The 13,876-nt window shown below is 46.3% G+C and overlaps 1 protein-coding gene across 2 annotated transcripts in view; it reads right to left on the bottom strand.

Annotated features, from left to right (window-relative positions):
• Positions 1 to 1,543: 1,543 nt before the first annotated feature.
• The window catches only part of LOC119461839 (superoxide dismutase [Mn], mitochondrial-like), a 79,025-nt gene continuing 66,692 nt past the window's right edge, over positions 1,544 to 13,876 (bottom strand). For both annotated transcript variants that reach the window (XM_037723210.2, XM_049672759.1), the window contains 2 exons: positions 4,260 to 4,439; positions 1,544 to 1,764 (listed from right to left, as the gene is read on the bottom strand). In XM_037723210.2, coding sequence (XP_037579138.1) covers positions 1,616 to 1,764; positions 4,260 to 4,439 — 329 coding nt within the window. In that variant the 3' untranslated portion in view covers positions 1,544 to 1,615. The remainder of the gene's footprint in view (positions 1,765 to 4,259; positions 4,440 to 13,876) is intronic.

Genomic DNA, 13,876 nt, shown 5'->3' with positions numbered 1-13,876 from the left:
TGCTGCGGCGCATCCTCACGCCAGTGTTCGACAGCGCGTGTCCGCACTCATCGAGTGTGATGTGTTCATGTTTGCCTGTGCGCGCCGACACCATGCTTGATAATATAGTTAATAAGTGAATGTTTACAAGTTTATACGGACGATAAAACTACTATACTGCTTACTTTGTACAGCTGCCTACTAATTTGCAATCGCAATCGATGCTTCGATTTTCGGGCGAAGCTACAACTTTTTTTTCACACGCAAGAATTAAAATAATATTGTGTGCAGTTCAACACTACTCTCATTTCTCAATTTTTCCTGTTTCTCGGCTCGTGTGTTTTCCGGCTCTTACGTATTTTTTATTTTTTTTACTGTCACGTGAAAAATGTATTAGCGGGGTTCTACTGCACTAGCTGCGTTTCCGGAGTAGATAACGTCCGCCGATGAACCGCCAATCGACTTTGAAGCCACGAGCCTCAGCAGAAACCTCACTTTGCCGTCGAGCCGCCTTGCAAAGCAGACGCGACTTAATCGGGACGCACGCTGTGCTGTTTCGTCTCCTGTTCCCAACTAAGGTTGCAACTAAGGCTCGCCCTATCATCACGTTGCACGTTTTAATTCCCCGGTGGTGCAATTGGCGATAGACGCCGTCAAATCCGAGACTGTTTGGCGCAGTTAGGCGCAATTTTCATTGATTGTATCAGGCTAGTGCGGTAAATGCCATTTGGCGCACTTTAGCGCAGGAGTGGAACCACTAGCACAGTGTTATTTCAAGATGAAGCATTACCAACCCACCCAAGTCGCAGTTTTATTGCATGTAGAGCATACCTGATTAACTCAAGCAGGCTAGGCAACAATTTGTTGCCGCCCCATTTCAAAGGGGATGCCAATAAATCATTGTCATCATCATCATCATCAAAGACCCCCGCCACAGCCAATGAGTCAGTTGGGCATGATATGGAACTTATCTGTGCGTCATCTTTTCAAGGTCACCGACTTTGCTCGGCGTTTCCCTTCGCAAACACTGCAGCTATCTTTGAAAAATGCAAAAAAAATTGTCAAATAATTTCTGAAGCCTTTTGGATCTTTACATCAGGGACGCAAGCTTCCTGCCAGTAAAGGAAATAGAATATCTGTTGTGCTGATCCTTTTTTCCTTTCCATGTGTATTTCTTCCTTAAACCTTTATATAGTACCGCTCAGGAAAAGCATTTGGTTGTTAGAGCTCTGTTCTGTGGTTCTTTTGCTGCGTTGCACTGTTGAATGCTGTTGTTTAAAAAGGAAATTTCTTTTGTGCAGAATCTACTGTGAATATATATTCGCAATCTTTTACAATGGCTTTTGCAATCATCAGAACTTTCACTGTCTTCCTCCCTGAGCATTGCCCTCACCATACTTTATCATTACGTGCCCTGTTACGAAATAAACAAGTTGCAAGTCTGCTCGCCATTTGTTTGTCCATGTGTTTTTTTCCCCGTTTTGTACGTAGCACAAGAAGAAAAATATGAGCGCACTCTGTGAAAATCATATGGGAATGGAATAGGGCTGCAGTCGTGCCAAACTGACAGTTTCAGCGTCGTCACTTGAAGCTATTTATTGATTAGTCAAAAGTAAACATCAAAAGGGCTTGGATCTCACTGGCTGCGTGCCTGCTGCAGCCTCACAGCGACATTCTCCCAGTTGGCAATGTCCCAGATGGCCTTGACGTAGTCTGGCCGCACATTCTTGTACTGCAGGTAGTATGCATGCTCCCAGACGTCTATGGTGAACAAGGGCACGAGCCCTGCGAAGAGAAAGCCACGCATCATCATTAAAGGATAAGTTACTTCAGCGACACACTAATTACGCAACGCAGTAAAATCTGCAACAATATTTCCTCATTCTTGCACTGACACCAGCAAGCAATGAAACCACATGATATGCTATTCATTTTTTCAATGTCGGTGGGTGCGTAATTAAAACATTTCTTTATTTGTTAGCATGTGGCAATGATAGAGCAACCTTGTCAGTAATATCCCAGTTCTGGCAAGATTAACCCTTTGAGGTCTGAAACTTTTTACCTACTGTCCGGTCGTTCCGGTCCGAAACTATTTCGCTAGTTTAGTAGTTTAGGCACCATGAAAGAAAATGACAACTGTGCCAGGAAAACTCACAGGATGTCTATTTTTGCAGTTGCTTTTTGTCCCCAAGTCTTTCAGTGATACTTGGGCTGCGTGTTGAAGCACTCAAAGCATTCTCCTGGGTGCAGTCCAAGATTATTGCTGCAAGTTTTGCAGAAACACATTGTTTCTTGCCCCCTTTCGTTTTGCAGTCACTGCAGAAAGCACAGTCCTTTTTGCTTTGGCCGGTATATGAAATGGGCTTTCTTCGCAGTGCAGACAGGCTCTGGGCGCCGTCACCCACCAGCTGCTTGATCGCTCCTTCTGGCCCTGTTTCAGCAGCTGCATCCTCATAACACTGTTCACGACTTCGAGAAGCCCCCCCCCCCCCCCCCCCCCCCCCCCAAAAAAAAACCCCCCCAAAAAAAAACCCGAAAAAAAAAAAAAAAAACCCACTGCTTTCTCTACCACTTCATTGACTTGTGGGGAAATGCATAGCTTGCACAGTAGTGATCGGTCCTGTCAACTGCACCCATATTTTCAATATAGTCGCCTATCACCGTGGGCTTCTTAACTGACACAGTTTTTCCTCCAGCTTGCTTCCTTGATACTTCTTTCATAGACGCATTGTGGGCTGAACGTAGCATTGTGACTTGCCCTGCCAGGCAAGCACCATGTACGAGTTTCTTTTTGCCGATGATAAGCAGCCATCTTTTTTCTGCAGCTTCTTGAGCTGCTGCGCCATTTGTTTTCTATATGTCATCACGGTCCCAGTGAGCTCTGCAAAAGCAGCTCTTCGGCAAGCAGCACTGGGAAATCGGTCAGTAGCTTGCTGCACTTTCTGCAGCAGGTGTAGCTGCATGCGAAGGGGAGCTCGGGACTGTAGAGGCTATCAGTCGTTGTGCCGCCGTAGTAAGGCTCAAATGCAGAAATGTAGCTTGTTAGGCAGTCAGCAAGGGCAGAAACCTGCATTGTGTTCGTTTCTAAAGATTGTAACACTCGCACGAGACTCGGCTCTTGAAGCCGGCGGTGCTTTCATCTAGGCACATTTTTGGGCCGGCGTTAAAACATCTCGGCATTTTGCATCAATGTAGGTCGCAACATCCCTGACCTTGCTTCCACGAGTTGGCTGACTTGAAGAGGCATCCGGGCTTGGAGCTACGTGTTGCATCCAAAAGGTTTGAAGAAATCTCTTCCGTTGGAATTCGGCTTGGGATTCAAGGCCATGTTCATGATTACCCCTAGGAAGGATTCTTCTAAGGACACATCTTCCCAGTCCTTCCAAACAGAGTACTTCGGAAGGACGGCGGCACTCAAAACTTTTTCATGCGCATAGCTGTTCGTTTCGTGCACTATTTCTTCAATCAGCTGGTCTGTGAAGAACAGTCGAAAGTAGTTGAACGCACAGTTTAGATTAGAAGCACTTACTTGGGATCAAAGTAGGCTTGCCAGCCTGTTGCACATGGTCGTGTATTACCAGAACCAGCGTCTCCAGCATCGTCTTCTTCGTCGCTGGCTTCTGTAGAATCACTATCTTCCTCACTCACTTTCGCTAAAAGCTTCAGAATTATCGCTGTAGAAGGCACTCGCCGAGAAGGCACTTCGCTGGAAGCGGTACAGAAACAGAGCTATGTAGCACTTGGATAATCCAAGGCTTTCAGCTGCAGCGACTGTCAAAAAAGCAAAGCTCAATTCAAACAAGTCTCTAAAAACGTGCGTGCAATTCAATCACGAAAAAGCTTCTTGGGCAGTGTCTGACAGCAGACCACAAAGGGTTAGAGCAAGATTAGAGCTGAGCGCACTTTTGAAAATGAAGCAACTGGAGGAACCGGAGGCATTCTGGTTGAACATCACAAATCTGACATCTAACCATTATGCCACGATACCTCTTTTTTTCTGTTCAATACATATATAAAAATTATGCCTGTCCAATGGAAGCTGCTACAATCCTCACACGATAAATAACAAGTTTCCAGAGTAAAACAACTATTTTATACTAAGAAGGCCACCGCCGTCATCTCCATGCAAAAGTCTAGTCTTTAAGCATGGACCTTGAAGCAAATGAGAAAACTGGATTTGTGCAACGTAGTAAATTGCGGGTACAACACACAAGACACCCACGGCCAAGGGGAGCAAAACATGTTCCACATTGCCAGCCTCTTCAGTAAGGTCCACTGACCTTCAGCGTCAATGAGGGAGTCCTGGTTGAAAGTGTTGGCCACTTGTAGCCTCCGTGTCTTGGGGTTGTAGCCAAGCCAGGCCCAGCCAGAGCCTTGCACCCCTACCGCACGGGCAGACATCAGGGTCTTAAGAGCCTCAAAGCTTCCAAAGTCCTTCTTGATTGCTTCCAGCAAGTCACCTGCGCATTCATTTGGTGATATTCGATTGCATTAGGGTCAAATTTAAGCTTTCATAGCACTGGTGTGGGCTGAATGAATATGCCAGGCTACAGACCCTGAAACAACCAGCGATTATTTATTGTAAAATCATTTGCGCGCTGGCAAAGTTTCTTTTCTATGTTCGCTCTCCAGGTCCCCTCCTTTACTTTATATGTGCGTGCAACGCTTGTGCATTGTTCTGGGTCTCCCAGAACAATGCACAAGCAGGTCTCCCTTCTTGCAATGCAACACTGGGTCTCCCCTTCTTGCATGATGGCAGCTAAGCTGCCACTGATATGCTACAATTTATTCACTTATGCAATACCCATAGTACATAACATCAAGTGGATTCATGGCAAACAAGTTTTGAGAAAAGTAAAAAAAAAAAAAAAAGCAAAATGATGAAACAGTAAAGGAAGCTAGAACTTACACACACTGTTAACGTGCAGAGAAAATGTGGACAGTAATATTGTAACGGTATTTCGAGGAGTGAAATACAATAACTGGTTTATTAAGGGCGAACTTGTGCCCTGAAACTAACTATGTACACGAAGAGTTTTTAAGAACGTTCCACACAAGCGTCTCTGCGCCGAACGCACTTCTTCCTCTTCTCCCCGTGGTGGTCTGCGCTACTGTCTCGTGCGCGTGCACGACTGGCATACATTGCGCCACCCCACGAAACCAAGCAGGCGCGCGAGACGTAGCAGACGCACTTTTGACAGAGTGGCTCGCTGGCTACCGATGTAGAATACATGCTTAGGAGCAGACTTGCGGCAATATTTCATTAGTCTAACAAAGCGCAAAATAGACCACTGAAAATTCACATTTTATTACACTCCCAAACTGTTCGTGGGAAGAGGTCAGCTGCAGTTTGCAGCCATTCTTCTTTTTCAATAACGGACCTGTAACAACCGATGTGGACGCAGTAGCAGCTTTTGCAAGATTGCTTTATTGCACAGAAAACAAGGGTTTATGAAGGTACGGTGCATCGCTTATCAGCACACGTGCGATGGGTTTCAACACGGCAGACATGCGCACAAGATAGCGAATTCAGTCACGTAACTGTTATCACATCCCTTCCCACCTAGTAGTCAATGCCATAACGAAGCACTGGTCGACGTACACGAGTAGACCTACGGCATGCTTGCGGAACTTCTGGCATAGGCGATCTCTGAACTGCAGTTTGTGTCGCTGGAAGGATAGGCGATCTCTGCAGTGCAGTTTGTGTCGCTGGAAGCTTGAAGCTGGGGTTAGCGTGATAACCTATCGGTACAGCATCCCATGCTCTCCGCACGTGGTTGCGATGACGTCGGTGTACTGAACCATCTGAAGTCTGTACTTTGTACATGACGTGGCCCAAGCGACGCAGTATCCGTGCGGCCAGCCACTTCGGACCACGAGAGAAGTTCCGCACATACACGGGGTGACCGTGTAGTAACTCACTCGAGGATGGCGGTTTGGTGCATCCAGGACTTGTCACGTCAGGGTGCAGTCTCGACAAGACAGAGCGGAAGCTCCTGCCCAGCATGAGTTCTGCTGGCGTCCTCCCGGTTTCGGAGTGAGGCGTGGAGTGCTGCTTGAATAAAAAACGAGAAACTTTACACGCCACTGTGCCCTGGCTCTGCTTTCGGAGCGCACACTTTAGCTCGCGTACCATGCGCTCAGCCCTTCCGTTGCTTGCGGGATGGTATGGTGCTGTGTACATGTAGCGCACGCCATTTTTGTTCAAGAAAGATTGCATTTCGTTGCTCGAGAAGGCTGTGCCGTTATCAGAAACAACCAACTCCGGCAATCCATATGAAGCAAACATTCTTCGCAGTTTTTCTATCACAGCTGACGAGTGAAGTGATGGCATTATCTCGATCTCGGCCCAGTTTGATAGCGCGTCCACGACAACAAGAAAGAAAACGCCCTTAACCGGCCCTGCAAAATCTATGTGAATTCTGCTCCATGGGCTTTCGGGTTTCGTCCAGAAATGCACAGGCGTTTTAGGTCCGCTTTGCCTGTTCACTTGACAGGGTTTGCAATGACGCACGAACTCTTCAATCTGGGACCACAGGACCCAGATTGAAGAGAGCCAACGGGGGACTACAATGCTCGCCCGAGAAATCTGAACTCATACGAGTCAGGCAAGGCCGGGGTAACCACACAGTCCCCACAGACCCAGCACGAAAACTCGAGGTACACCTCAACGGGGGCCTCATACCAGAAACGTCATTGCTTAGGGTGCTGGGCATGCGGCTGCAGTCTAACCAGCGTGCTACCCACACCCTTATGCTCCTCAAAACCAGTGTCAAGGCGATATCACACATGATATCCCGTGTAACATCCAAGAATAGAGGCATGAAGGAAGGGGACACCCTCCGACTGGTCAAAAGCCTGGTGGTGAGCAGAATCACATACAGCCTGCCCTACTACCATCTCACACAATCAGAGACGAAACAGGCCGACATGCTCTTGAGGATGGCTTTCAAGACCACTCTCCGCCTGCCGATGAGTACATTGACTGAGAAATTATTGGCACTGGGGTTACACAACACCCTCAGCGAACTCACAGAAGCCCTTCACGTCTCACAACAACAGAGACTTGCGCGGACTCGCACGGGCCGGCAGGTCCTACAAACCTTGGGCTTCAAAGCCACAACAATACGAACCCAAGAAACTTGCATAATACCTCGTCACGTCCAGGACAGGTATCACATTGCCCCAATACCACGCAACATGGACCCTAACCTAAACTCTGGAAGGAGGAGTACATAAAGTACATAAAGAAAACATTCAGGTTCTATACCACGGCCCGTTTTACGGATGGCGCTATGTACGGAACGAAGAATAAGGGCGCAGTGGCAGTGATCTGCGACCGCAGAGGCCACGTCACCTCCAGTGCATCGACCCGCCCCTGCACGATCACGGAAGCCGAAGCAGGCCTGCTGCAACTTCCTACGTGGAAGAATCGCAAGACCTGCGGCACAAGTCCTAGCCCAAATACCCAAGGAGGACACTGACGACAACACCATCCAAACCATCATTTGGATACCGGGCCACGCTGCCATCACAGGTAACCTGTATGCCGACAGAGCAGCTCGAGAATTTGCACATAACCGAGCACTAATCACGCCAACTACAGATGACCCTAACCCAGTTGACCCCGAGTACTCAGCAATCCTGAACTACCACAGAGGGAGTCGCTTGCGATATCCCCCACCCCATCGAATACTAAAGACGGAGGATGCCGCTGCTTGGCGTAGGCTTCAGACAGGCACTTACATGAACCTACACATATTACATTGCATGCACCCCACAGCCTACAGGGACAAATGCCCGTGGTGTGGGGCCACACCAACCCTATACCACATTACGTGGGAGTGCACGCTACACAACATAGAACACCATGACACGAACACCACGAGGGAGCAATGGGAGGCACTACTGTCCAGCTCGGCCCTCGACGACCAGCTCAAGCTGATCCAGAGAGCAGAGAAGATGGCAAGAGCCAGCGGACCCCTGGACTAGGGGCCCCGACTATTAGCGATGCCCCATTGGGGCAAGACAAAACTCTATCTTTGCAATAAAGTTTATCTATCGTGGGAAGAAAGACATTCTAAACAGTTTGCACCAGAAAATAATTTGCATCATTTACGAATATGATCTCCTTGCACTGAATAAGTAAATTAACATATTTACTTTACCCACTGCTGAGTGAGAAAAAAACCCAAAAAAGTCCAAGTTTCTTTCCTGCAATTTTCAAGCGACTCTTATTGTAGATTTGCCTTCACTTATGTTTATCATCATCATCCACCTATATTTATGCCCACTGCAGGACATTAAGTTCAAACTAATTCCCAGTAACAAATAGTCCAGCAATGTTTTGTACCCCTTTTAAGATGTTCCTTGTCACCAATCATCGGTGAGTTCCATACATCGCATGTATAATCTAGAACTTATCTGATGAGCATTTATAAAAGAGTTCCTTTGTAGCCATACCTAAAGTTGTGGTATTGCCCTCAATTTTTTAAAACCTTAAGAATTTCCGTATAATGGCAAATGCATGGTTAACATGATGGTGCCATTTTATAACTTATAACGATCCCAGATATAACGGCCACATTTCAGTGCATTTACGTTTTTTTCCGCCCCTGCCAGTTGAAACTGCTTCCTGATGTAACAAATGTTTTTCAAATCAATCCCCATACTGTTACGCTTGAAACCCAGTCACGGTAAAAAACCAAACTGGATGCTCGGCAGCCCGTTCCAGTCCAACCACAACAATGCCTTCGAGATAAGCAATGAAGAAGCGCTTTCAATGCACGTCTCCAGCGAGCAAGTGTGCACTGACACGTGCAACATCAGATGGCGGCACTTTCGTGGTTTTGGAATGTCCTTCCACCATGGGAACAACAGCCGCTCAAGCAATCCTGTCGATATTTAAGTGGCCCGAGTCGGCGAGAACACTGTTTTTTTTGCCTGAAGCCACATGATAACAGCTCTCGTGTGGCTGTTGTAATCCGAGACCATGACATTTGTAAAATGGTGGCATGCCGCAGTAATTTCCCAAGTTTACGCTTCCGGCCAAATAGAACCCTTTGCTCTCTCGTGCAGAATACAGTCTTGTTCCGCTGGCAGCAAAATGTGATATAACACAAGCTCTCGAATAAAAAATGGCGGCTGCACTTGCAGTTTGGAAATGACAGGTAATCAGAACCGGGCGCCGTTCTGAAAAAGCTACATGAGGCCGCATTTTGTTCTTTATTTGGACGTTTCTAACAGAATTTTGTGGCTAGGCGGGAGAACGCACAGGAAACAAAAATGAATTGTAACTGCTGATGCCAGCTTCAGTGCAGCTAATTTTTGAGGGTTTTTAAAGGAGAGTCCATATACAGGGTGTTTCAGATAACTCGGGCCAAACATTAGAAAATTCTTGTGTGAGTTACATGAATGCAACCAACTTCATGTTATTGACTCGCCTCTTGAGCAACCTAAAGTACTTCCAAAGTATTTTTTATTATGAGCTGTGGGGAGCACACGCACCCATCTTCTACTGAGTACTCTCGCCGTCGCATGCGCACGTTGCGGACGCATCAGGAGCCGGTGCAGATACGAGAGACAGACATTTTGCCCTCTCCCGGTTCTCACTCGCCTCTCGCGCATACTCTCGCAGGAAAAGGGAAGGTATCCGAGGGGCGAGGAGGTGATTCTCCTCGCGAAAGGAAAAAAGAGCGCCACTGGGGGAGACCGACTATCTCTGGCGCCCCTACCTCGAACCTGCTGGGACGGATTTACTCGCTGCAACCCGTGAGTGACCTCGCTTTCGTTACATGCAACGAGGCAAGCCTATTTATTCCTTATTACACAGAGTGGACTTCCCTCTGCAAGTGTGCCTTATTGCCCGCGGAAATAAATGTTGTCGACTTGCTCGTTGCTTTATTCGCGCGACTGAACCCTACGTAGGTGCGATTGCACGTGCTACGAGTTGGGGAGTAGAACGGAACGACTGTGTGTGGCTAGATCCGGAGCTTGCCTTCAGCCCTAGCCTCACGCAGAGCGCACCCCCACAGAGCTCAGCTTATTAGTTAACGATAATTAATTGACCAACTTTTAAAGCATTGATTTCATTGTAGAAAAGTTGTAGAGCCTATTAGGAAATATCCAAATAACTTCTTTCCGTGACATAGCTGCTGTGGTTTAAATTTTTCTGCAAATAAAGCGCGCAACATTTGAAAAGGTACCACAAGACTACGTGCTTACATGCAGCGACATTAGTGCCCCCAAACATGCTACCAATGAAGGGTTGACACTGCATGCAGGCCGAAGGCACGAACAGGCCGCTAGAAAGAAATAATAGGCGATCATCTTCCATACCTTGCTATCCACTGCAAAAACCTCATCAGCCTTAACGAAGCTTCAAGAAATGCCATGCGTTATTTATCGCATATCTCATCGCTTAAACGTAGGCAAAAGTGGAAGCGAAGAGCCCATTGCATTTGATATATCTTCTACGCTCAAAGCCTGTCTTTGGTCTGCGTGCCGCATCGATCATTGGTTCGTGGCACGTTTGTGGGTGCGTAGTCACGTGGTACTTTTTTTTAATCTCGCGCACTTTCTTTGCAGCCTGGAAAAATTAAAGCTGCAACAACTACCATCATGGAACGAAATTATTTTGATATTTCTCCCTATGCTCTACAATTTAAACATTGACAATTTTGCACTTAAATCAATGCTTTAAAGCTTGGTTAATTAATTACTGTCAACTGCCTAAGCTCACAGTATGAAAAATTGTTTGAGTTACTTAAGAGGCCAGCACACAACAGTACAAGTTGGTTGCATTCTTGTAACTCGCACGAAGATTTTTTAAAGTATGGCCCAAGTTAGCTGAAACACCCTGTATAACAAACTACTGAATAACGACCACTTTTCATAGAACCATCAAATTCATTATAAAGGCTCACTCTGTCTCCTAGCACGGTGTCCTTAAATTGCCCCCTTCAGGTTTGAGCACCGAGCTGAAAGGCCTGGGTGGCTCTTAACGTGATGCAAATGCATTTATTGCCTCGAACACTATGCCATAAAATAGAACACTGCACGCACACCCAGTGTCTGCTGCCCCGAAGGAAGGCAGGTGCCGATTTGTACACGCGGGCCGAGATGTGTTTCTATCACCGACGGTGTGGACACGAATGCCCGGAGGCATTGCTTGCCACTGCTCTACTTCCCGCACACCCAGTCAAAGCTTCTCCCTCGCGTCACGCCCCAATCGGATGGCCGCGACGTTTCGGGAAGCGGCGCTCCTCGCACTGGCGAATGAGCCAGGGGCACAGCTACAACTGCGCCTGGCGGACCGAAGAAACTATCACAATGGGTTCGACTGTATTTACACGTCGACACCCACGACAATTATCCAATACAGGGATTACTAACATGGATCTTCTTGCAAAAATGTAATGCAAACAGTTTATCTAGATTCAAATAAATTTTCCACTTAAACCCGTGTCGTGCGGCTATTGTTTAACTGCTGTCGAGTATATGCCCTTTCAAGTTCTCAAACTCCCTCGACTCGAAGGATGGGTTGCATCGCTGCTACAAGACAAACTTGATGGCTATTGAGATGTTTCAATATTCTAATGCCAAGCATCTGGCGCCACCGGTGTAAGCAACAACTCTATCACCGAAATATCCCTAATATATAAAAAGCACATTATAATTGCAGTGGTTTAAAATGTCACGTTTAAACATAAAATATTTATTCTGCTGTCCCACTCACACATTGTGTGGCTTGTTGTTGGATCTTTTTAGTAACACCAATTAGTAGGCAGCTACAGTGCTTTTTTTTTTAAACATGACGGACTGGCATAGGTTGGTGCTGAAAAAAATAAATCACTCTTAAAGAGAAAATATTTTCTTGCCATGTCTTCTTTTTTAATGCCAATGGGCTAGTGCAAACAAACTGTTGACAAGGGTCTCCGAGATTTAGATAGCACAACTCTATAGACCGTTTAAAGAGCCCACTTGTCTACTTTGCCGTCGAGACTGCAAAAGGGTGAAATGCTGTTGATATTGCATCTTGTAGTGAAGGATACACACAACAGTATAGCTTTGTAGTGTGTGCGATCAATTCGAAGGCCTTGTGACATTAGTACAAGATTTCATCGCTGATTTACGAGGCTGAGATGACACTAAAATTAAACACTTGTCTTCACAACCAATAGGTCTATTAAAACACAATCATCAGCATACCATCTCAACTGAAACAGGACTCCTTTTTAATGTAAGTATACAAAGTTCTTAAATGAACAAGGAGCGCAATATTTAGGCATTCGCAAATACTTGAATATATAATTTAATAATGAACATTCAAAGAATTTGATTTGAGAATTGAATATCAACTGTTAGATTTTTACAATATTTGGTGAAAGAGCTGGGATGGTCGGTGCCTTAATGCGCACAACCTTGTCGATACAAAGTTGGTCGGCAGCACGGTCGATCAACACAATGCAGAGGGCTATAGCAGCGTACATTTAGAGTGTACTGGGGGAGTGGGTCCAACGAGGGCTCTGCCCTGAGGCATTCTTTTATTGAAAATCCAGGTGGCGCCACCGTCGCTTTCTCCCGAATGAGCGGCCCCGCTCGCCGGCCGGACGCCTGTCGCGTCGGAGACCCTACCGCAGCTGCACGGAGCTTTGACAGGCTCGGTGGCAGTAACGCTGAGATCATTCTCCACCAATCTATTGTAAATAAAATAGAAAAAGAGCGGCGGAAAGAACGCAAACGACGCAACAACGACAGTGCGTCGAGCAGACGACAGCTACTCAGCTTGCGAGCTCGCCTCAGCCAATGAGCGCTGCCGAAACAGCCGGAGCCAACGTTTATTGGCCGGAAATTCAGAAGAAGGCGACGGCAGCGCCGCCACATTTTCCGCGTTTTTTTCTTCACCCTCGGGGCTTGCTAAGGTGTCAGCTGGACCCACTCCCCCATTCTAGTACACTCTAGTATATTTCAGAAATTGCAAAAGAATGTGCAAAGATTGGGTGGATTAGGCACTGCATGGCATACAGATCGTATTGGATATGCGTGTCAGCACTCGTATTCATGCAGCTTATAGCCTTCTGTCCACAAGAGAAAGTCAAACCAATTTTTGCTCACACTGAAAAATACTGGGATTCACCTCTCGTACTATCAGTAGACAAATGGAATTCATTGCCATCCAACACTGCCGCCTATCAACAATTCTCAACCTTTCGGTCAGCGCTTCACTCCTCCTTCGAACGTCAAGACAATAGTTTTCCTTTTTGTATCAGGTGCCCGTTGCCATTTTTATTACAAACTAAACAAAGCACAAAAGTTACCCACCTGATGCTCTCATAGTTTTGTCAAGTGTTGCCTAAATTGCACTTCGATTTTTTTTTTTTTGGATTGAACTGTCCGGGTTAGTACTACATTTTTTTTTGTTTAGTTTTTTCTCACAATGCTCTACTTGGCATTTCATTCTTGTGTCTATTGAATTGCCGTATTTGCCTGCACTGTGACAATTTGTGATTCCCGTTTCATTCCCCCAACCCCATGTAATGCCCTTCTGAGCCTTTAGGGTATCAAAATAAATAAAAAAGCGGCAAACAACTGCTTAAAACATGCTATAAAATGAAAATTGCAATCCATGGTCCTCATGAAAGGAAACCTCAAGACCAACACTGACCGCGCAGCTCCCATCAACATGGAGCATGGTGTAACACAAGCAGACAACAATTGCTGTGTGCTGGAAGTGCTGGAGTATAGTGATAAATCGTGTATTCTCTTTGGAACTTTTCTTTTTTATGGAAACAAATTAACGCACATTCCAACTACTACGAACAACATTTGTTTTCCATAAAGTTGGAAAAATTATCAATGATGCAATATGGGCAGCCAACTGGATAGCTCGCCCGAT

Source organism: Dermacentor silvarum, chromosome 8, assembly GCF_013339745.2.
Source record: "Dermacentor silvarum isolate Dsil-2018 chromosome 8, BIME_Dsil_1.4, whole genome shotgun sequence".
NCBI classification, from domain to species: domain Eukaryota; kingdom Metazoa; phylum Arthropoda; class Arachnida; order Ixodida; family Ixodidae; genus Dermacentor; species Dermacentor silvarum.
The sequence above is the reverse complement of the archived record's forward strand: the minus strand, read 5'-3'. Positions and strand labels throughout refer to the sequence as shown.